The following is a 25,121-nucleotide window of genomic DNA, read 5'->3' as shown; positions in this document are numbered from 1 at the left end:
CAATTTAAGTTTTTATTGACAATTCCTCTGCGTAATTGTAGAAGTCCTCCGTTCTAATCCCAGTTCTATCGCGATGCCACTGTACCCTCGCCTTTACTGATATAACAGATTTTTTGTTTTTTGGAACCCGAAGACGGTTTCATGAAATCTCATTTGAAAGACTTGCAAATCCGCCAACCTTTTGTTGTTCACGAATCAGTGTTGCTTTCACTCCCTTGAGGTCTTGCGCGTACCGGTACCGACTCTTTTCGATTTTAGCTCTGTGCTCCCACGTAGTCGAATACCGTCGAACTGATCCCGTCTAGTTGTTTTATTCATCGCTGCTCTTGGTACTTTTTTCGGATGTGCAGGTGGCACTGCGGTTCGTGCATTATTGGCTTCACCCCGTATCTGGGTTTTCATGGCCAGGGTACTTCTCTGAATCTCAGCTTTGTTCACAACAATCTGTCTCAACTTCATAGATAACATCCACTTCGTTCCGTGCTTTACAAATTCGATCTAGTATTTCATCTTTTTTTCTTGAGATTGACGCAGTCTTGATTATGAAGCATGAGATTTATATAACATTTTGAGTAGGACAATTTTTATGAGGAAACCAAGAAAATAATGAGCGAGTAAAACTCCAAATAAAAATATTGTTTGATTGTTTTGAATTGTAACATGTTTTTAAAAACCAGAACTTAATAAACCTTGGGCTTCAAGGTCAAAGATATAATGCAGCATTTTCATTTGTTGTCGAGATTTCGCAGTTGTCTGCAGGATTGAGTAATTCACAGTCGTTTTATTTAAAAACTTGTGTTCGTGTTTCTGCAGGAGATTTTGCTCATCGAATCTTTCATTGACTAATTTGCTCATGAAAATTTGCAATAGTTTTTTTTAGACCCGTTAAACTTCTTATGCTGACGTATCTCGATATTCGATTTACTAATCGTTTCGGTTGGTAGTAAAATTCCGTTCGCGCTTTTCTGTACGGTTTTTCGGATCTTTAAAGATGTCGTTCGACCGTCCCTCGGGTATAAGTTCGGGTAAGACATCCATTTGATTTATAACGGCTCTGTAATAGAGCTCGGCTCTGTTCTCGGCTCTAGTTCTCGGCTCTGTAATAGGGTCTGAAGCAGCCTGCCAGAAATTTGTTCAAGAGCAATCAGAAACACAACAAAAACTTCTGAAGAACCTAAGCGAGTTTGCCAAATCGTCACCGCAAGCAGGCTATCACTGTTTTTCCCGAGGCGCTCAAAGTAAATTGACATTCTTGCTAAGTACAACCCCAAAAGCTGATACCATCCTAGCTGACTCAGAGAACATCATACGTAGATACCGAAGCCTAATACCGAATATGACCGACCAGGACTCCCCCGATGATGGTATGAGATCCCTGTTAAGTCTACCTGTAAAGAATGGCGGGATGGCAATCAGCAGCCCACTACATCATTTTGACGTAACAACAGCGACACTACATCAAGAGAGAATCAAAACAGACATACGAAGACAAAAACCAACCCAAAACAAACAGAAGTCAGAAGAAATTCTTGCAAACATGACCGAAGATCTCAAATATTCAGTACAACTAGCCAGTGAAAAAGGCGCGTCTACATGGTTGAATGCATTGCCAATAGAACGACATGACCTCTGGTTATCCAAAACCGAGTTCAGAGACGCCCTATGCATTCGATATGGCTGGCAATTCAAAAATATTCCCGAGAAGTGTGCGTGTGGCTCGAAGTTTCTTGTATCCCATGCCCTTCACTGCCCTAAGGGAGGATATCCAATAATCAGGCATAATGAAGTAAGAGACCTCTTCGCCGAGCTTATGCGAAAAACTTGTTAGGATATCGAAGTTGAACCTCACCTGCAGCCTCTCAGCAATGAGAGCCTAAAACCCGCAACCTGCAAGGACGAGGAAGCACGATTAGATATCTCAGCTAAAGGCCTATGGGGTTCTCGCTTTGAGAAATCATACTATGATAATAAAGTTTTCAACCCGTTTGCTCCAACAAACAGACGTATTGGAATCAAAGAGAGATACAAGTTCCACGAAACGACGAAGAAAACCAAATACCTGGACAGAATTGTTGAAGTTGAGCATAGCTCTTTTATCCCTCTGATCTTCTCGACCACAGGAGGAAGCGGCCCCGGCTCCACAATAGTTTTAAAACGACTTGCATCAAGAATTGCTGAAAAGACGAAAGACACGTATCCAAACGTCATAAATTTCATCAGAACATCCCTGAGCTTCGCCCTACTTAGAAGCACAATCCTTTGTATAAGAGGCCACAGAGGACAACGCTCTTACAAGGAGGAGTCTTCACCCTGTGCATTTAATGCCGAAGTTTTTTTTTAATGCCGAAGTCAACCCATAAATCTGTACCTATAAACCTAATTTGAAACCTAACGTGAACTTAAATGTATACTGCTTCATACCAAACTTTGACCTCCAGAAACTGACTGGTAATTTATTCATTTCATTAGCAGACGTGGTGCTCATTTTAACAGCACACAGTGCACTTTGAATTTTCGTCTTTACGATCAGTTGCTTTGATTTTGCTCTTTTTGTTGGACCTCGAATGATGTTAGCACCGTTCTGTTATTGTTGACCTTTATTAAATTCAAGTTATTTATTTGATTTATAACGTAAAGCAAATTATTTAGCTGCAAGAACATTGGAAGCGGTATAACAATCTCACTTGACTAACATAAGATGTGATGTCGCTTTGTTGTCTGTTATCCATTTAACAGTTCTTTTGAAAGCGTTTAAGCATTTGCATACAAATTTGCATGAGATACCGTGTCATGACATGGTAAATCATTATGTAAAAATATGGCACATGCCTCTGGAGTGTGCAAATAATAGGGTCTTTCCCATTATATCCCCCATTATGGTATAATTATCATGATTGGGGGGCTATAGGTTATCTGACCTCTAAACTGGGGGCTATAATGGGAAAGACCCAGGCAACAATGACTGATTCTATGTTTCAGAAAATGACAACCGCAAATATCAATTCGGTAAAAACGAATGGGAAAGATGGAAAAGAATCAAATATCAAGGTATTCGTACGTTGTAGGCCAATGAACTCAATAGAACAAAAGAAGCATGCCGTCCCAGTTCTCAGCTTAAAGAAAAATGAGGTGTTGGTGCGCCAGGACAGCAGCACAAAACAATTCAGCTATGATCATGTTTGTAATTACTGCCTATCTAAACAATGAGCAATCAGCTAATTTAAATTTGGTGAATGACGTCTGTTTTAGGTATTTGGCCCCAGTAGTTCTCAGTTGGAAGTCTTCGAAGTTATTGTTCAGCCGATGGTACAAGAAGTGCTTCTTGGATACAACTGTACAATGTTTGCGTTAGTAGCAGTCAATAAATTTGATTTTCCTTAACTTCGGCAGATTGAGAATCAATAGCGATATGGGGAATAGATTATATAAACCTTTCTCATTTATTTGTATATCTGATTTGGATCTACACCTCCATATCCCTTTTGTTTCGCATCTTCAATTAGTTTTCAAAAATGCTTTCTTCAGATACGGACAAACCGGAACCGGTAAAACGTACACTATGGAAGGCGAGCGTTCAAATTCAATGAGCCCATGGTCAGAAGATCCCTATTCTGGTATTATTCCGCGCACATTGCACATGCTCTTCGATAAATTGGATGGCCAAGATTTCACAGTTCGCGTCTCTTACATTGAAATTTACAACGAAGAAATCATGGATCTCATGTCTGAGAACTTTGGATCAGAGAATGCTCAAAAGATAAAGATATTCGAGGACAATAACAAGAAGGTATGTTATACGGCTGTCTTATTAACCGTTTTTCTTGAAGCGTTGCGTTGACTTGCTGCCCCCGAGTTGACCGACTACCCTTTTAGGGGAGGGGCTTTCTTTTCATGGACCTCTTTTTTTATTATACCGCTTCTGGTGGGCTGCTTTATCCGGTTTCTTTTTGCAAGCTGAATAGTATATGCAACATTTTGTACAGGAGGACTTGTTTGTTGCTCTGCGTAGTAAGACTACTTGGTTTTCATCGAATGAGTTGACAAAAAGATAGGCATACTATTTTAATAATGGACTTCAGCAACAGTTTTTTTTTTCACTTTAATGATTTTTGTTTACAGGGAGCCGTCATCCTGCAAGGCGTGGAAGAAATCACAGTGAAGTCGCGTGATCACGTGTATGCTATACTGGAGAATGGATCAAAGCAGCGGAAAACTGCAGAAACACTGATGAACGCTTCTTCAAGTAGATCGCACTCTGTGTTCAGCATCACAGTTCATATGAAAGAAAACAATGAACAGGGCGAGGAGGAATTGTTAAGAACTGGCAAACTGAATTTAGTAAGTATCAGCGCAAGTAGGGCAAAGGATTTTTATGCCCAGAATTCGTTGTAGTTGGCAATAACCGGGTAGCGAAATCGAGGCTATTATTGGTCTCGTCTATTATTGGTGCTGTTTCTCTTCTTGAGATCTGTTGACAAATTTTGATGATTTTCTGAAGCAGATCTCAAATGGATGTGACTTTAGTCAAACAGCTTCTAATGTAGCGAAAACGACTTTTTTTATTTTCGGTTTTTGAGAGAACGCGAGGCGATTGAACTTCTGGTTTCTGTTTCTTTTTTGGAAGTACTTTGGTCGGGATTTTTATTTGATCTCAAACGAAGTTTGTAGCAATTGTATTGATCCTGTTGGTCTTTATACGACTCGAAGAGGAGTATTGGTTTTCTCTAAGGTTTTGTAACCGGAAGTACTATTCGTTCAAACGACGTTTTGACCTAAAAGCGAAAGAGTCAAATTGCCGTGTGAACTAATTTTTTCTGAGCGAGGGAATTTTTTGATCATGCGCTTTGATCAGTGAATGACTTTTTGACTTTGAAGTTTTTTGACAGCATGCCTCATATAGATAACCATTTTTAGCCGTTTTTGTCCAATTTCCCCAGTTTTTCGCTTATAATTAATTGCTCTCAAACGAAGTTTGTAGCAATTATATTAGTCCTGTCGGTCTTTTTTATGCGATTTTTCGCTTGACTATTTTTCGTGTGACGCTTTTGACTTTTTGTCCTCAAAAACGGGATAAACAGGTAGCCCGCCACCCCAAAGGGCTGTTGCCCCCATCCCCCTCTCCATTAGCCCGCGGTGCACCCCCCCCCCCCCCCCTCACGTGGCTACTGACGAACAACCGATTGCTAAAAACACTCAATTCTATACTAATTTCCCAAATTTTTTCAAGCTTTTTGAAATTTGTTTTTATTTTTTGAGTTCTTTCAGCCCTTGGTGTCAAGGAACCTCCTCTAGGGTTTTATAATATGTTACTGCTTAGTTTATTGTGGTAGTGGAATGGTTTTCATTTTTTAACATCACGAATTTTAGCATTTTTTTTGAAAAACGTGCAATTTTTTTTCAACTTTTTTTGACATTTGTTTTCTATTATTCCAGACGCAGGGGCTAGAAGACGTCCTTATGGGTTTGATAATAAATGACTGAAAAACATTTATTTGCCATGGAATGGCTTTCAATTTTTGAATATATTTTAGCAATTTTGTTACACACTTGCACGTTGTTACAACACTTGCACTTTTTCAGGTTTTTTGAAAATGCTTGTCTGCAATAAGGTTACTGTATAGTTTCTAAATGTACTGGAATGTTTTTCAAGATTTCAACACCGCGAATTATACCATTTTTACAAAAAAATTTTACAAAATTATTTCAATATTTTTGACTTTTATTGTCATTATTCAAGTTTTTTTCACCCTAACAGAAAATTTCCGTTAGAGTTTGATAATAAGGTACTGAATTTATTTTTGGTCATAGATTAGTTTTCAACTTTTATCACAAATTTTAGAAGTTTTTTTATGCAATTCGCAATTTTTTTTCAAGGTTCTTGTCATATTTTAGATTTCTGCCTCAAGAGCCACATAACCTCATCTAGGATTTGATTATAGGTTACTTCATAGCTTCTAGACGTAATGGAATGTTTCTCAAGATTTCAATATCAGAATTTAAAATTTTTTGCTGCAATTTTTTTTAAGTTTTTTGAATCTTTTTGAATTTTTTTTATCATTTTCTCCGGTTTGATGGTAAACTGTCTAGTAGTTTCTAGAGTCAATGGATTGGTAATCAATGTTTTAATGACTCCAGTTTTAGCAATTTTTTGATAAATTGTAATTTCAAATATTCGGCTAACTTATCCTGTTTCAAGTTTATCGATATTTTTGAGCCGTTGAAACTGTTTAAAGCTTTAAAAAGGGATACTGGACAATCTCTTGGGGCAATGAAATGGTTTTGAAGATTTTAATATCTTGAATTTTAGCAAGAATTTGTTAAAATTTGCGATTGTTTTCAAAATTTTTGGTTATTGTCCTGAATTTAACGATCATTACTGGCCAACGAAGCTTTTCAAGTCTGGGAGATCGGTTACTTGACATAACCCCAGAGACAAAAAATAGTTTTGAAGATTCACTGCAAAATCTAGAAGCTTTTGTTTTAAATTTTGAAATACTTTGCAAATTTTAGAAATCAGTTTTTCAGTTTTATTTTTGAACAGGGCTAGAAAACTAAAAATTGCAGAGTTGAAATCAAGCTTATGCTAGCCTCACTAAACCGTGGCCAGCTACTGACAAAGCCAGCCGCTCTTCGGCCGGTCGTTTGAGAGCAATTCGAGCGACGTTAGTCGGTAATGTTTCGTTTTTGAAATAATTTTTGATAGATGCTGTATTATTTTTTGATCCTCTGTGCATTTTAAATTCTAAATCAACACATAATTCTCAGGTTTTTAATTAGTTTTGGCTTTTTTAAAATTATTTTCTTCATTTTTGGATCCTAAAGCAGATTTTTTGGAAAATCAGTGCACGTGGCAATTTAATTTTGATGTGCCATGCACTAAATGCCTCTTAAGTACGTGAGGTATTTTTGGTTTTATAGAATTGTACACATGCTTGCCGATTTGGGCAGTTTTTTTGTGTATTTTTTCTGTTTTTTGTTTGTTTTTTAGATTTAATTTAAGAAAAGTTTTTTGTGAACTGTCGGGGATCATAATTTTCTTTTACTATTATTTGAATGTTTTTCTGGTGTTCAGTATTTGAAATTCGTAAAATTTATTTCACAAGTGCAATTTTGAAAATTCTTTTGTCGATTTTATTGCAAAGTATATTATCGTTTCCAATCTTCGAACTATTTTTCTACATTTTAATCTATACAGGAGGATAGCTGGATACTTTTTTGCTGAATAAGGAAATTTATTTTTCTTTTGCAATTTGATTTTCACCTTTCAAATGTCAAGAACTAGTATTTTTGTTTTTTCATGTGTTTTTGTTTCTATTTTTATTCTCAACATTCTAGCATGTATTAGTCTATCATTTCCCTGAGATCTTGTTCTAATCAGCTCTGTTTTTATCAGTTGTTAAAGATGTTGATTTTAGCCTTTTTCTTTAATTTTTTTTGCCTGCTATTGATTTCATTAGAGCACGGCACTGAAGTTTTCTTGAAATGCCTGTGCGACATTTTAACGGATAATTACCTACTACAAATCTTATAAGGTTCTTAGTTTGATTTAAAGTAATTTTTTCAATTATATTCTGCTTCTTTGATCTTTTTGTTGACTTTGATGTTTTTCAACTATTTTGTTTATTTTTAGTTTTTGCAATTTTTGGCCCATTATGTTGTTTATTGAAATTTTTCGTAATTAAATTAAAGCCTAATGCCTGTAGACTCTATTTACTATAAAAGATACAAGCTTCGTTTGCTACCAAGCTTTCTTTTTCTATGCAATTTGACGAAAACATTTACACAAATTTCTTATTTCTTCTTTTCTTAAAACAGATGTCTGTGAGATCTTTAAGGCTTGGCTGATAATTTGTGATCGTATAAATTGTTTTTCATTGCCTGAAACAACGGCTTTCGTTTGTATGTGTACTTGTACTACATAGAAAAATAAATTTAACTTCCCTTATTTGATTAATTTTTTCTGGCAAATTTTCTTGTTTTTTGACTATTTTTTTGTCGACACTGATGCTTTCTGCAGTGAAATATTAGTTGTAATAAAATCCAGATCTTTCGGATGATATGACTTCGAGCCGTTTCCGAAATTCTTCCGGCTATGGTTTTATGCGATTTTTCGTTTGACCGATTGCTTGTCTGACGCATTTGACTTTTCGTCCTCGAAAACGTGAGACAGGTAGTGCCCAGCGGGCAATAAAATCTCTTAGAGCCTTTCAGCTCACTAGTTTCCAATTATGCGGTTCACAGAAACTGTTTTGGGGACTTATACTTATGGTGTGAAGGGCGGTTCTTAAAAAGTTAGATTAGATGGTACGCACACATCAGCCCCCTTCATCGCCCCCTCCACAACCACGCCCACACATATCCGCCCTCCAATCCTCACCCGTGCACGTCGTGCAAGACGTAAGGGCCCCGTGCAGCCAGCGACCCACCTCCCACAGTTACCCCCCCCCCCCCCCCCCACCTGCCCCCGGTGCACCCCCGCAGCGCTCACACCCCTTCAATTAAGCTAAAGCTAGCCTCACTAAGCAGTGGCTAGCTAGTGAAGCCAACCGCTCGCCGGTCGTTTGAGAGCAATTCACCCGGCGTTAGTCGGTTATGTTTAATAATAATAATATTTGCAGAGTCCTTTCCTAGTCATTTTCAGGTATAAGGTTTTGGTTTAGCTGGCTGTCGAAAATTCTTAATAATTCAGGACGTGTAAACTTGTGCCGCTTTTCCCATTGCGACCATTTGATCAGGCGCTCAGAATTGAAAGAGTGATTTGTGTACTGACTTCAAGCACTCTGAAGTTGTTTTGTGCGTGACTTCATTTGTTTTTCTCTTGTTGTTTGTTTTTAGCTCAAATTTTTGATCAAACGGCTCAAGAAAATGATATATGCGCTCGCCTTCTTATCAAATCTTATTAGAGAATCTGAACTGTAGATAAAATTGAATACAGGTCAACCAAATTTGGTTGTTATCAGGCTCTATCTCCAAATGAAATTGCTCTAATAACATCATTGGTTTAATGAGCTCCAACTAAGCTCTAATACGATTGTTTTAAGCCCCTCATTGTTATAAGACCCCTCCCCAGTTAATTTAAGGCACAAACCACGCCGGCCGCGTAAGAGCAATGCGGCCGGCCGTAGTCAGTTATGTTTGAGGCGGATACATACAAGAGAGCCGACGTTAGAAAGCGTCGAAACCTGACTTTATTTAAAAAGAGCCGAAAGCAAAAAGTTGCCTTTAATTACCCTAAATTGTTAGTTGATTACCAAGAAAAGTACTTAAGGGGGTTAATTGGTCTTATGTTTGTTTGTGATAGTTTCATATCAAGTCCCATAAGCCGCTAAGGCATGGCCATGGCCCGCTATAATTTGAAGATAATTATTTATTACTTCGCTTTCAGTTTCTTTTACTAGAGAATATTAAAATTTAATTTCTCAAATACTCCATTATGATTGGTTGAGAATTTGGTAGTCTCATTTCAGAAGGCAATTTAATTGGCTGCAAAATTTATTGACTAATAATTTGAATAAATTTTCGGCTCTCTTTCAATCGGCTCTTTTCACTTCGGCTCTCTTACAAGTCACCGTCTGAGGCATGAGAGCCTATATATATAAGAAGAGTTAAGAAGAGCCTAAATACGAAGTGGTGCATGCTGGAAGTACTGTGAATGTTCAAAAATAAGCAATTATCTTTTAACTTCAGTTTTATTCAGAGTATACATTTGACAAACTGCGATGCATCATTATTTCTGCATAAACCTTTCAGTCCTGTCTAAAGGCATTGTGATTAGATGGTTCTGGTCAACTGTAACTTGTGCTTATCAGAAATCTTCTTCTATATTTAAAGCTTTCTTAAGTATTTCTACTTTGCTCATCAATAAATTTTATAATTTGCAAGCCCCCCTCCCGAGGAACAAACAGAATGATAGTGTGGCCGTTTTCTGTTTTGCATTCTGCTGAGCAAATTGAGCCAACATTAATGAAACAGAACTCAAAACGATCGGTTGAATCGGATTGATTTGTTTGGAATACCATTGAATAGAATGGGATTGTTTTTTAATATAATTTTCTTTTGAAAAACGGCCAAAAAATGAGATTTTATAAAAGGCGTTTTGGTAAAATAAAAATAAGCGGATGGAGTGATAAATAGTGCCTGAAAAATAATACAATAAATTTTTTGTTTAAAACCAGAAATTCGAAGTGACCAATGTTCATCGTCTATGCTCAATTTAACTACCAATTTTTTGTTGAATAATGACTTTCTTGGTTTATGAATATTAAATGAACGCTAAAGACAAGCTCTTTTAAATTGATTAGAAAAATGAAGTTAACAAGAATGAGTGCTTCTCCTTAAGCGAAAAAAGATAAATAAATGAATACATAACTGTGAAAAACTGAAGTATCGAAGGTACTGGTTGTAGTGACTTAAGTACATAGTACTAGTAGCATACTCAGCCTTCAGTGGGCTAAAAATGTAAGAAAACGGGCAGGTTTGAAATTTTCCAATTTTTACGCAATACTTGTTAATTTGTGTGTTTGAATTTAAGTTGCCCAGGTTTGAAGAGAAACAGCGAATATTTTGTCCTCTGAAGGGTGAATATTTTAGCCATTTGCTGTTAAATCTGATACTCCTATAATTGCGCAGCTTGGTTTACAGCATCTAAGCGTTTAAAAGAAATTTTGTTAAGAATTAATTTATTTCAGCTATTTTTATATAGCAGTCATCAGCCTCTCAAACGGCTATTATTTAGGCGCTCTCCTTTTTTTTACAATTCAAAGAGTTTGAAATGTATTTTAAGATCTGCTCGCATTTTCATGATTTTTGTGGTCAAATTGGTCGTGAAATTTTTTTACTCTAATTTAAAAGTAGACTGAGAAAACGGTGTTTGAACAAAAATTCGCTTTCTCGCTATTGATTTTTTGTTCACATGCGGCAATTTCACTTTGATTTTTACTGTTTTTTCGATTTTTTGGATCGGATTTTTTTCCAAATGATTTTTCCATTCTATTCATAGCTCATTCTAGACCTAGTTTTTTGTTTGAACCAAATTTCTCTTTCTCGCCAGTGGTTTGTGTTCACATGCAGCAATTTCTCTGATTTTGTTTTTTTGATTTTTTGGATCAGATTTTTTTTCCAAATGATTTTCCCAATCCATTCATAGTTCATTCTAGGCCTAGTTTTTTTTGTTTGTACTAAATTTCTCTTTCTCGCCAGTGTTTTTTGTTAGCATGCGGCATTTTGACATTGATTTTCAGTTTTTTTAAGTTTTGTTGATATGATTTTTTTGGAAATAGTTTTCTCATTTCACTCATTGTCCGTCTTAGGTCTAGTTTTTGTCAAGTCAATGAAAATTTTTTGAATTGTACGTCAGGGCTTGTCCTGCTATGGTTTTTTAAGATGAAATGGAGCGAAAAAGAGTGGTTTTTCTGCGTGAAGTTTTTTTGCTCCAATTTTCAAGTAGAGTGAGAAAACGGCGTTTGATAAAAAGTTTGCTATCTCGCTAGTGGTTTTTTGTTCACATGCGGCAATTTCACTTCGGTTTTTACTGTTTTACCATTGTTTTGGATCAGATTTTCTTCTAAATGGTTTACCCAATCCATTCATAGTTCATTCTAGGCCCAGTTTTTTGTTAGAATCAAATTTTCTTTTCGCTATTGGTTTTTGTTCTCGCTAGAGGCATTTTGACATTGATTTTCTGTTTTTGTTGTTTTCTGATTTTTTAGAAATATTTTTATCAATTCACTCATAGTCCGTTTTAGGTATAGTTTTTGTTTAGTTAATGAAAATTCTTTGAATTGTACGTCAGGACTTGTCATGCTACGTTTTTTTTAATTCGCTTTACCTTTTGATCACGTTTTTCGTTTTACATAAGTCACGACTTTCACGTTTGACTTCCGACTTATTTCACTCATTGTTTCAGCTGAATGGATTATAAATTCTTTGAAGCATTGACTACTTAATTTAGTGAATACGGTCAATATCAAAAGAGCAAAATCAAAAGAAACGGGATAATCCGATAAAGCCCTGTCATTTGGTCATAATGCTTTAGGTTATGACTTTAAGTCCATTAGGGCGATTGTTAGCTCCTTCAGTTTAGAAGATGAACTAGGTTTAGGTTTAGAATCTAACTGAAACTGAACACTGAATTAGAACAATTTTTGAAACTTGGGAAAAAAGTTATTCAATTTCTATCTCTTTTCTGTTTCAATCCCGATGTGCGTCTTGCGCGCCATAGGTGGCTATTTTCCGGCAATCTACCGGCCATGTTATGAAATTTGTATGTCAATAGATAAAGTCAAGGTGGGATTCATTCATGTAAATTGCGTGAACATAAAACAAATTTGTAACAAATCGGTAAAACTTGAGTAACTTTTTCTTCCACAAATATAACTTTTTCGAATGTTTTCCACAAATGATTCACTTTTAATAGCCGCCCTCATCTTCTCAGCCGGCTATTATAGCGCTCCTATTTTTTACAATTCAAAGAATTGGGGCGCTGTCTTTTTTTTTTTTTTAAGATCTGTTCACACATTTTCATGATTTTTGAAGTCAAATTGGAGTAGTGATTTTGGTCACGCCGAAACAGGAAATGGAGCGAAAAAGCGAGTGGTTTTGCGGCGTGAATTTTTTTCGCTCTAATTTTAAAGTAGAGTGAGAAAATGGTGTTTGAACAAAAATTCGGTTTCTCAGTAGTGGTTTTTTGTTCACATGCGGCAGTTTCACTCTGATTTTTACTGTTTTTTCGATTTTTGGGATCGGATTTTTTTTCTAAATGGTTTTCCCAATCCATTCACAGCTCATTCTAGGCCTAGTTTTTTGTTTGAATTGAGTTTTCATTTCTCGCTAGTAGTTTTTTTGTTCACATGCGGCATTTTGACATTGATTTTCTGTTTTTTTTCTTATTTTTTGATCTGATTTTTTTTAAAATGGTTTTCTCAATTCACTTATAGTCCATTCTTGGTCTAGTTTTTCTGTTTAGTCAATGAAAATTCTTTGAATTGTACGTCAGGACTTGTCCTGCTATGTTTTTTAACTTCGTCGAACTTTTTTTTTTCGCTTCACCTATTTTGCCGCTTTTTCGACATTTTGCGTGAAATCTTTTTGACTTCTCTAGGCTAGTTTCTCTCTTCTCTCATTCTGCTAAAAGTGAATTCGAACATCAGTTGTTAAGCAAAGCAATTCAAAATGAACAGAGTCAGTATAAAAAATTGAAGTCAGAAATAGAAACGGGATAAACCCATAAAGCCCAATTTTAGATGCCCGCTATTTGAACGTCGTTCCTATAATTCTTAGTTACCATCTCTTATGCTTATTGGTATTGATAGTAGCCCCTGTAGCCTCTCTCTAAGAAACAGAATTATGTTCAACTACGAAATGCCATCAAAATAAATCGGACTTAAAAAATGTTTTTGTACAAAAATTTTTTTTTCGATATCTTCTATTCTTTCAATCCCAATCATGCTTATTGGAATCAATGGCGGCTATTTTCCGACAATCTGCCGGGTATGTTTATATGGGCTTCCCAATGATACCAATCACCTAAGTTGTAAGATTTACATTTTAGGTTGACTTGGCGGGTAGCGAAAATATAGGACGGTCAGGAGCTGTGGAAATGCGGGCTCAAGAAGCCGGCAACATCAACAAGAGCTTGCTTACTCTTGGACGGTGTATTACTGCTCTGGTCGAGAAGAAACCTCACATTCCTTACAGGGAGAGCAAGCTTACGAGGATTTTGCAGGATTCTTTGGGTGGTAGAACCAAGACCTCTATGATTGCAACTGTGTCTCCGGCATCGCATAATCTCGAAGAATCACTAAGTACGTTGGACTATGCGCACAGAGCAAGAAGGATTACGAATAAACCAGAGGTCAATCAAAAGATGACGAAGAAAGCTATGATTAAACAGTACATGGAGGAAATTGAGAGGTTGAAAAGGGACCTGGCTGCTCAGAGAGAGCAGAGAGGGATATTCGTGTCAAAGGAAAACTATGAGTTAGTTCACTTTGCCTATTTAAGATCTAATAATTAACCATGGCTAAGGTATGATAGGAGAGACTCGTGTTACGAGGAAATAGCGCCGATTGAACGCCGATAATCAGGGTAAATTTCTTTTCGTACAGTTGATGTATGTAGAGCTGGTATCACAGTTGCAAGCATGAGATGAGTTAATCGATAATGTTTGAGTTAATCGATTAGTGATGTATTATTCATAACCGGCTTGGGCTATCTTAGTAATAAAGTTGCTTATTTTCAAAAGATAAGTATATCTAAGAAGTTTTTCAAACTATATTGCACAAGCTCTAACGGGAACTGCAAGATTTGACATTATTGAGGCTTATTGCAAAGGTTGAGCTGATTTTATTGGTATATGGATTAGCTTCTTTAGCTTGAAGTTTTTTTTATCAAAGTGATTTGTTTAGAATTCCTATCTAGGAGTCGTTATAGCTTAGTTTATTACTCAATTAGCAGTTGTTTTTTATTTTAACTTGTTTTTGTCCAATTTGTCTTCTTTTGCAACAAAGTTTCGATCCTTTGACTTGATTTCTAATTCGTTCGCATTTAGAATTTTCGGCAGCTGAACACCCGCTTTTAAGGACCAATTGCCCGTGTAAGTCTTTTATGATCAGTGATAGTTCAGTGAGAACCTACTTTGTGATGAAGATGAAGATGATGATGAAGATTTGTTTTTCTCCACCCAAAACTGGTGTTGATGCACTTCAATATGTCTGGCAAAATAAAAAGGGTTTTCAGCTTTTCTTACTTTTTGAATTTTCCATTTTTTTTGGAGCATCTGTCGCTTGTTGTTAGGTCGATGGAGACACGGTTAAGTGAACAGGACAACTACATTCAGAGTTTAGAGGAGCAGATGGCTGAGTTGAGGGATGAACATGAAAATGTTAAGAACAAGTACAGCAGCTCAGAGGCTGTCATCAAACAGAAGGATGATGTCATTGCAGAGACTCAGGCCAAACTCAATTTGACAGGTCAGATATACTAATTAATTGCTCTCTAACGAAGTTTGAAGCAAACATTGTAAACGTGGATCTTTTTCAAAATTTAGGACGTGGTGGGGCTTCGAACCCCCCTTGGTCGGAATTTTTGCTCTCAAAAATATCTAGTCTACAGCCCACTCTGAGTTGAATTGACCCACTCATGAATTAAATTGCCCGCCTGTCGATCGGGAGAAATTTGTTCGACGTTAGTCGGTTAATAGCCGCCCTCATCTTCTCAGCCGGCTATTATAGCGCTCCTATTTTTTTCTTACTTCGTCGAACTTTTTTTCGCTTTACCCATTTTGCCGCTTTTTCGACATTTTGCGTGAAATGTTTTTGACTTCTCTAGGCTTGTTTCACTCTTCTGTCATTCTGCTCAAAGTCCTTTTAAACAGCAGCTGCTCAGCAAAGCAATTCAAAATGAAGAGAGTCAGTATTAAAAAAATCAAAGTCAGAAATAGAAACGGGATAAACCCATAAAGCCCATTTTTAGTTGCCCGGTACTTGAACTTTGTTCTTATAACTTTTAGTTACTATCTATAATGCTTATTGGTGCTGATACTAGAACCTGTAGCCTCTCACTGAGAGACAGGAGTGTGTTCAATTACGAAATGACATCAAAATAAATCGCACTTAAAAATGTTTTTATACAAAAATCAATTTTTGTTGATATTTTCTTTTCTTTCAATCCCAATAGAGTTATGGGAATCAACGGCGGCTATTTTCTGGCAATCTGCTGGGTATGTTTTGTTTTTGATCAAAATTTGTCTCAAGCTTTCTTTTTATAGATGCGAAGCTGTAACTTGCGCCGCTATTTTGCATTGCTCTTCGTTTTTTTTGTTTCGTCATCCGACTCTCCTTAATTGCTCTCAAACAAAGTTTGCTGCAATTATATTAGTCCTGTGGTCTTTAATGCAATTTTTCCCTTGACCGATTTTTCGTCTGACTCAAATAGCTTTTCGTCCTCAAAAATGGGATAAACAGGTAGCGCCCAGGGGGCATTAAGTTCTCTTAGAGCCTTAGAGCCTTTCAGCTCACTAGTCTCCGAGTATGCGATTCACGGAAACTGCTTAGGAGACTAATACATATGGTGTGGAAGGCGGTACTTAGAGGTCCCCCCCCCCCCCCCCTCTTCAACCCTCTCCCACATTAGCCCCTCCCCCTATCTCCTCCCGATCAGATTGTTCAGGCCGTAACGACGTGGCCACGTGCTAGCTACTGACAAAGCGAATCGAATGAAGCTCGCCGGTCGTCTCAGAGCAATTCACCCGACGTTAGTTATGTTTTTTCGTTTTACATTTGTTCATACTGCAAAGCTGGAAAAAGTCAATGCTTCTTCCTCTCACTAACGGCATTTGCGCGCGTGACGTCAATTCTCACTCACTCTATCAAAAGCCTTTGAGGCCATATCCGTGATTAGATTTGGATCATATGTGACTTACATCAATCAATAAAATGGTTTACATTTTGAAAATCTTAAGTTTATTTTGAATTAGTTTAAGGTCAATGAACTCATATGTGTAAGCAAGGTCTATAGGAAAAAGGGTTCTGCGGAGTGAAACTTAAACAAGCCTGGTTATTTCTTCGATTTTTACATAGTTTTTTGAGCGGCGTCGATAACTTTTTCAACTTTTATCTATCTGTTTACATCTATATTATCGGACGCGCAACTCTTTCGTAGCTGTTCCGGAGTCTGTCGGCTATGTTGAAGATGTTGAGGTCTGTCTTTTTTAAGTAATCTTTTCACACTTTTTTGATATGTCCACGAGAAGACAAATTAGAGTGGTGATTTTAGTCACGCTGATGTAGTAAAGGGAGCGAAAAATCGAGTAGGTTTGAAGCGTGATCGTTTTCAAACTACCTTTAAAGTGCAGTGAGAAATTGGTATTGGAAAAAATCTCCACTTTCCAAAGGGAAATTTGCACGTGCGTCACTTGAACTTCTGTTTAATTGCTCTCAAACAAAGTGTGTAGCAATTTTTTTTAGTCCTGTTGGTCTTTTTTATATGCGATTTTTTGCTCGACCGATTTTTCGTTTGACGCATTTGACTTTTCGTCCTTAAAAACGGGATAAACAGGTAGCGCCCAAGAGGGCATTAAGCTTTATTTGAGGCCCTTCTCTGCGTTTAGTAGTTTTTCAAGTGCTTTGTGTTGAAGCTACCGGGAATGCCGTAGTTTAAGGTTAAAAGATCATTTTTAGGAGTTTTTGAGCCCAAAATATTGCTATTTTTCGTGTCGTTATTTTTCCAATTTTTTTGTTGGACCAGTCTAAATTGATGATGGTTAAAGTTGATAACGGATTTTTTGCAAGACATAAGTACTTTTATATGACCTTTTTAAGTGCTATATGTTTTGGTAATCGAAACAAAAACACGCAAATTTATACAAAAATTGACAATTTTTTTCGAGCTTATTAAAAATTTCTGTCATTTTTTAGGTTTTTCCAGCTTCAAGAGCCAAGGAACCTCCTCTAGGATTTGATAATATGTTACTGTAAGATTTTTGGATGTAATGGAATGTTTTTGAAGATTTTAACATGACGAATTTTAGTATTTTTGTAAGAAAACTAGCAATTTTTAATTTTTTTGACATTTGTCATTATTCAGGCTTTTTCAGCCTCAGGGGACAGAAGACCTTTTTAAGGGTTTATTAATGGTTACTGAAAAATTTTTATTGGCCAAATAATAGTTTTCAACTTCTTAGTATCACAAATATCGGCAGCTTTTTTGATATAACCTGCATTTTTTTCAAGTTTTCGCAATTTTTTGATAAAATTTAAATTTTTTTTCCAAATTTTGGAAAAATGATTATCCTGCCCCAAGTTTATGGATCTTTATGAGCCAGTGAAATTATTTAAGGCTTGAAATAGGGATACTAGATAGTCTTGAGATAATGAAATGGTTCTGATGATATTAATATCACGAATTTAGCATGATTTTGTTAAAATTTGCCATTATTTTTGAAATTTTTAAATGTTTTTGTCCTTTTCTGCATTTAATGATCATTACTGGCCAACAAAAGGTTTTAGTCTTGCAGATGGGTTACATGACAGAACTCCAGAGTCAAAAACGGTTTGAACATTTTTTTCACTGCGAAATGTGGAAACTTTTTTGAATTTTTTACTTGCAGTTTTTTCTATATGATTTAATTACTAATAAGGCTAGATAACTAGAAGTTGATGAGTCGAATCTCATCATGGAAAATATTCCTAGCTCCCTTTCTCTCTGTCGGTTAGAGTCTCTCTCCTTTCTTTCTCGTTCACGTTTTATCTCTAGCACATCTCTTTCCTTAGCTCTTTTGTTGATGCCGCACTTCAGCTGCTGTTGTTGCGTGATATCATCATATGTTAGCTTCACCTCACGACCCGTGAATTAAGCTACAGATAGCCTCACTAAACCGTCGGTAGCTACTGACGACACCAATCGCTCGCCGGTTGTTTGAGAGCAATTCGCCCAACGTTAGTCGGTTGTTTTCACTATTTCCTCTCTTGTGTGCTATTGAATTGATACGCGTGTGTACAATGTCAGTGGGCAGTTGTAGTTTTTTTTGAATTTGACACTAGTCATAAAATATTTGTGAATAATTTAATTTTGCCTCTTTTTAAGGATTATTCGTATCCTATCACTTAGTATCATTAAAGACTGGTGTTGTTGGTTGCTAACCAGATATAAATAAACCTAATTAGTGGCGTAAGTCCATAGTCAGTGGTTTTCTTTCCTGTGACACTATTTGTTCTAAAATTTTTTTTGAGCTGTTGATATTTTCCTGTAAAATAATGGATTTAGTTTAGTTTATAGTTAATTGATGGATTTAGTTGTTTTTTTGGTTTATAGTTATTGTTTTCTTTGATTTTGGCACAAATTGTTTTCAGAAAATATTGTCGATTTAATTTTTTTTCAGTGTTTTTATTGTCTTTTGTCTTCCCTTAGTTTCCTTAGTGACAGGTCTCATCAGTTGTTTAAGGTCATAGCTATTGCTTTCTTTGAGCTCTAATATGTTAGCTTTCAGAGAATTTGTGTTTGAGTTTTGCATCGATATGTTGCTTATTGCTGTTTTTTTGCTAATGCAGTGGTTGAAGATTCTGGAGTGTAGTTATTTTCTATTGGCTCCCCTGATTTTCGAAATTTTGCTAATCTCTAAATTCCTTAGCTTTTGCCTCATTTTGACTTTTGTCTGCCTTTGTTTTCCACTAGATTGTTTTATTCTGTACTTATTCTAAGGATGCGAAAGGTAATTATATTCTTAGTGTTACTAATTTTCTTGTACTGAAAACGTATTGAAAACGAATTTTTATTGTTTCTAGATTCTTTTGTTTTTGTGCATATAGGGTGATGGGTTTTTTTGCCTGTTATGGTCTAATATTGGTGGAAAGATGTCAGTTGTCCTTAGTCCTTAGTGAATTGCAGTCTTTAGATTGTAATTCAGGACACGTCCAGCTTTTTTCCAATAAAAATTTGTTTTGCTTTACCTCATTTTGCCGCTTTTCGTTTTTTGCATTAAATCTTTTTGATTTCTCTAGGCTAGTTTCTTTCTTTGCTCATTCTGCTCAAATAGTTTTTAAACAGCAGTTACTCTTCAAAGCAATCTAAAATGAGTAGTTTTTGTCCAATTTTCTGGCTTGTTTTTTGCTATTATTGGATATCTATTGGTTTTAATATTTTCTTCGAAAATAAATTGTTATGGTGCTTTTGATAATTTTATGTATTCATATGTCTCACCTTGAGGCCACTAATTTTCGGGAGTTTTTGATTTCTTTCAAATTTCTATTTTCTTTTTAATTTTCTCATTGGTTTTGGCTCAAGGTTGTTGTAGATGTCAATGATTATATACATCGTGGGAATTATTGGCGATTTCTACAACGCCAGTTTTTGGAAAAACATATTTTTATTTAGTTTTTTTTTTAGTTTTTCGCCTTTAGCGTCGTGTGCTTTATTGAGTGTCAAAGTTGGATGCTGCTAGAAAAATGTGTATGTTCCAGTAATTCCGTTCTTTGAACTGTAATTCTAGATTTATCTTACTGTGTTTTTTGTTTCGTCTGACGCCTTCCCTTCGTTTCACATCAGTGCAGACATTGAAAATTTCAACTTTCAGAGTAATGGGATCATAAAATATATTTTTATTCCAGTGACTGTTTTTGTTATAGAAGCGAAGTTGTCGGATTCCCAGGAGAAGTGTATGCAACAACAGCATGTGATATCAGAGCAGGAATTTAACATTGACGGATTGGAAAATTACGCAAAAGAGGTAAAACCGAACGGATGATTTATTAAAAGTCGAAAGTATTAATTCTTCTGTCTGCATTCATACAATTTGAGTATTAAATTATACAAAGATATTGCCTACGACTTGTGGGTTTTGAACCTCGATGATTTGAGTTAGAAATATGCTTCAAATTAAATTAAGGCGAGAAATGACCGTTGAAACTCACGAACGTCTTAAAATATAAAACATGAACTCCAGTTGTCCATATGTTTATAATTTTAAGGAAACGGTCGTTTTCGCTGCCTAGTTTTTCTCAGCTCATCTGAGATTTTTTCTTAGTTCTGCGAAAAATATATTGCTTGCATTGTTGCTAAATGGTGGCGGAGCAAACCCCCCCCCCCCCCCCCCCGGCTGTCTTGGGCATGAAATATTGTTTTTATTAAGGACAAAATTATTCTGGTGTTATAACAAAAATGGCGAAGTGCATATTAAAGGCAGTATAATGGTCAAAATTTATAACCTAAACAAGATGGCGGCCTTTAATTGTTTTTTATCAAATTATTTATCGTGAGTATAAAACAAACAAAATAATTTTACAAGTAATTTCTCAAGAAGGACAGGCAAAAAGCCAACAAGAAGGCCGCACCATAAAAACAAAGTATGGCATCAAGAAGGAACAGTAATGCATAGGGACTAATCAAAAGCAACACCATGGCACAACAAAATGGTTAAGTTGTATGGGTTTTTTTTAAGGAGATATCTCTGACAAATTGTGATTACAGGGACTTAATTTTAGCTAATGGAGCACATCGAAGAAGAGCAGGAAGATAAAAGAGTGCTGCAAACAAGTGTCAAACGGAAGATTGGAGTTGAAGATGAAAATGAACAAACGAAAGATAGATTTGCTCAGAATATGACGCAACTGTGGACCAAATCGCAGGCATCTATTGACCAGCTTATTCAAAACAATATCGACCAATCAGAGCAGCTGAATTCTTTCATCGGTTAGATTTTTCGATGACGAGACTGATTGTTTGTTTCGTCGTTCTTAATTTTGCTTCCGCACGTATGCATTTAAAAATTTGTTGGATCTTTTATGTTAGTGACTACTGACCCCCCTCCCCGCTCCTTTTACGTTATGCGCCCCCAGTTATAAAATGTCTGCTATAACACAACAAATCGTCATGGGTTAATATAGCACGTACGTTCAGGGGGCGGGGACTGCAATTGATGTGCACCTACTAAGCTGGGTGTAAAAAGAAAGTGTCCAAGCTGTTGTAGAAAGTGCCGTTGTTGGCAAGCAGAGTTCTCTACAACAGGCATGAACTAATTGTACTGTATGCTGAAATAATTTAAATTATAATAGTAAAAGTAGAACCGAATTCAACAGAAATTTACTTAAGGAAACTTGGATAGCACATAAGAAGCTTCGCGTATTTTTGTAGACATGAAAGTGCAACACCAGTGCAATGACATGATGACAACTTACAATGAGATCGTGTCATCGATGACGTCACAAATGCAACACACTCTCTCCCAGTTCCTCACTACATGTTGTGTAAGTACTCTAATTGATCGGCCTAGGTGCGCCATCTTCAACGTCAGCTACGTCGTGTTTTTTTTTCACCTGGTTCAGATATCAAAGAAACTGTTTTATTACAGTTCTAACTCTCTTTTTCTCATAATTCAAAGAATTTGAATTGTATTGGGGTGCTGGCTGTCCTTTTTTTTAAAGGTCTGTTCACACATTTTCATGATTTTTGGAGTCAAAGTGGAGTGATGATTTTGGTCACGCCGGAACAGGAAGTGGAGCGAAAAAAGCGAGTGGTTTTGCGGCGTGAAATTTCTTTGCTCTAAATTTAAAGTAGACTGAGAAAACGGTGTTTGAACAAAAATTTGTTTTCTCGATAGTGGTTTTCGTTCACATGCGGCATTTTGACCTTGATGTTTTTTCCGTTTTTTTCAGTTTTTTTACGTTTGACTTCTGACTTACCTCAGCCACTGTCTCAACTGATTGGATTGTAAATTCTTTCACTCATGAATAGCCGCGTCAGCAATTCCAGGCGGCAATTATTGCGTTCCTAATTTTTTTTACTTCGTCTAAGAGATTTTTGTTTCGTCTTACCCTGACTTTTTCAAGGACTTCAGTGACTACTGCTTTGCAGTTAAAATTTGTCTGCGTGACGTCATTTCTGCTTTTAGGTCGATTGCGTGACTTGCCCCACTCAAAAATGACATCTGAACGCACTTATGGAACTTTATTTTATGAACATTTACTAGTTAAAGATCAATAGTGTGCATCTAAGTAGTGCCAAACTTATATGCCCTAATTCTTGAGTATTAGTCTTGAGTTTTTGATCTCAATTTTGAAAAAAACTCTTAGGGTTTTTTCCTTATAGACCGTCTGTGTATCATAAAAATGACAGTACGTATCTAACCCAAGAAATCTAGTGGTCTACTAAAGTACTTTTGGTCAATCTGCCTATCTTGTTTCAATTCATGGAATGCCACTAGCGTCTATCGGGGCTATTTTCCGGCAATCTGCCGGCTGTTTGAAGTACTTAATGTAGTTAATACGGTCAAGGTCAAAAGATCAAAATCAAAAGAAATAGGATAAACATATGAAGCCCGGTCTTTAAGTCATAGTGCATTAGCTTATCAAAGTTCATGAAAGTGATTGCTTGCTGGCATTAGTGTTATGCTTAGCGTTTAGAGTGGAAGCTGAATTAAGGGTAATTAATAGCCGCCTCAGCTTCTCAGCTGGCTATTATAGCTCTCTTATTTATAGCCGCACAGCGAAAGCTGGGGCTATTGGCCTCTTGGTTTTTTTTTTATTTCGTTACTTTTTGTTACGACCATATGATGTCACAACCACTTCAAATCTGATTTTTGTTCATTTGTTTATGCAATTTCAACTGAAGTGCATGTGTGACGTCATTTTTCGCTCTTAGTGGAGCGAGTTTTTTTTCGTTCATTCGCGTGATTAAATTTTTGGTCATACTTGACTTACCTTACTCTCAATAATGACTTCCTCACTTTGAAATTGACTCTTATTTACATTAATTCAAAGAGATAAGGTCAAGTGGGTGTGTGTCACTCTAAATGAAGGTTATTTGAGAGCAGCTAATGGAGGCAGCAAAAACTTATACAGATTTTTAATCGAAATATATTTAACAAATCAGCCTTCAATGAAAAGACGAATTTTTTTGTCTTTTTTACCGAGACTGCAGATCTACGAAGCTATTGCGGCTATTTTCAGGCAATCTGCCAGCTATGGTTTTTTTACTTAGTCGAAATAATTTTTTTCGCTGTACCTTAGTTCAAAGCTTGTTCAACATTTAGCGTTTTATCTTTTTGACTTTTTTGGCTAGTTTCACTCTTCTCTCATTTTGCTAAAAGTGATTTAAGACTGCAGTTACTCAGCAAAGCAATTCAAAATGAACAGGCTCAGTATCTCACTATGAAACAGGGGTATATTCAGCTCCAAATTGACATCAAAATAGTTCGCACTTTAAAATTGTTTGTGTACAATAATCATTTTTTACATCAGTTTTCTCTTCTTTCAATCCCAGTCTTGGTTATGGGAACCAACGGCGGCTATTTTCCGGCAATCGGCTGGGTATGTTTTTAGAATATAACCGAATATGCAGAATTTGCTCACCAAATAAGACCACTTAGGCACTTGAAAAAATTCTGTCTATTTCTATCTCTTAATTAATAGCCGCCCGCATCTTCTCAGCCGGCTATTATAGCGCTCCTATTTTTTTTTAAATCGTTGAAGTTTTTTTCGCTTTACCATTTTGCCGCTTTTTCAGCATTTTGCGTGAAATCTTTTTGACTTCTCTAGGCTAGTTTCTCTCTTCTCTCATTCTGCTAAAAGTGAATTTGAACATCAGTTGCTCAGCAACGCAATTCAAAATGAACAGAGTCAGAATAAAAAATTGAAGTCAGAAATAGAAACGGGATAAACCCATAAAGCCCAAATTTAGATGCCCGCTATTTGAACGTCGTTCCTATAGGTCTTGGTTACCATCTTTTATGCTTATTGGTATTGATAGTAGCCCCTGTAGCCTCTCTCTAAGAAACAGAATTATGTTCTACTACGAAATGCCATCAAAATAAATCGGACTTTAAAAAAGTTTTTGTACAAAAATCTTTTTTTTTCGATATCTTCTATTCTTTCAATCCCAAGCATGCTTATTGTAATCAACGGCGGCTATTTTCCGGCAACCTGCCGGGTATGTTTTCTTTTTCTGTTCCACTGTTTCTGTTTTTTTTTTGTTTACCATTAATATCAAATTTCTACAAAGACTGCAATATTGTTCAATATGCTGAAGATACAATCCAGCGTCACCAGTTTCAGATATTTCAAGTTTACTTAAGGCTGCATCTTAAGCTCAAGCCTAGATGTTCTCCGTATTGTTTTTTGCATTCATTCTGGAGCACAAATGCGCAGGCAGAAATTGAAACATTGTGAATAATTGTTGCAGGACAATGGAATCGATGACATAATCCGAAATATGGCTTCTGCGTTTGAGAAGATCAAAGCTACCGTGCAAGAGGGATACACAACCCTGAAGGATGAACTGGAAACGCAGGTGAGATTAAATTTAGATTTAAAAAAATCTTGACGTTGTTTGCTACCAATTCAAGCGAACCAGTTCCTGTAGTCAGATCTGATCTATGGCATATAAACTAAAGAGTATGACTCTTTTTACTATCCTACTACTTAATCCTGCCTCTGGCTATGAACCCCTCAGTCTGCGACAATTGTCTCTCTTACCTTTGAGATTTTTGTCGTGTAATTTTCATGAGCATTTCTTGGTTCTTTTTCTCTAGCTGACACGTATTGTTGTGGTCATTCGAATCATTGCTCGCAAATAACTACTATAATGCTTCTAATAGTACAAATTTGGTACACATTTAGTGGCTTGGTGTGACA

The 25,121-nt window shown here is 36.3% G+C and overlaps 1 protein-coding gene across 1 annotated transcript in view; it reads left to right on the top strand.

The window, feature by feature from the left end:
- Window positions 1-2,941: 2,941 nt before the first annotated feature.
- LOC142337405 (uncharacterized) overlaps window positions 2,942-25,121 on the top strand; it is a 35,901-nt gene continuing 13,721 nt past the window's right edge. Inside the window, exons 1-10 of the mRNA XM_075386580.1 lie at window positions 2,942-3,177; window positions 3,250-3,347; window positions 3,526-3,787; window positions 4,120-4,338; window positions 13,550-13,977; window positions 14,794-14,969; window positions 20,121-20,221; window positions 20,976-21,183; window positions 21,625-21,737; window positions 24,670-24,777. Coding sequence (XP_075242695.1) covers window positions 2,959-3,177; window positions 3,250-3,347; window positions 3,526-3,787; window positions 4,120-4,338; window positions 13,550-13,977; window positions 14,794-14,969; window positions 20,121-20,221; window positions 20,976-21,183; window positions 21,625-21,737; window positions 24,670-24,777 — 1,932 coding nt within the window. The 5' untranslated portion in view covers window positions 2,942-2,958. The remainder of the gene's footprint in view (window positions 3,178-3,249; window positions 3,348-3,525; window positions 3,788-4,119; window positions 4,339-13,549; window positions 13,978-14,793; window positions 14,970-20,120; window positions 20,222-20,975; window positions 21,184-21,624; window positions 21,738-24,669; window positions 24,778-25,121) is intronic.

Source organism: Convolutriloba macropyga, chromosome 4 (genome assembly GCF_964194025.1).
Source record: "Convolutriloba macropyga chromosome 4, txConMacr16.3, whole genome shotgun sequence".
Lineage (NCBI taxonomy): Eukaryota > Metazoa > Xenacoelomorpha > Acoela > Convolutidae > Convolutriloba > Convolutriloba macropyga.
Note: the sequence above shows the minus strand (reverse complement) of the source record. Positions and strands in the feature narration are given on the sequence as shown.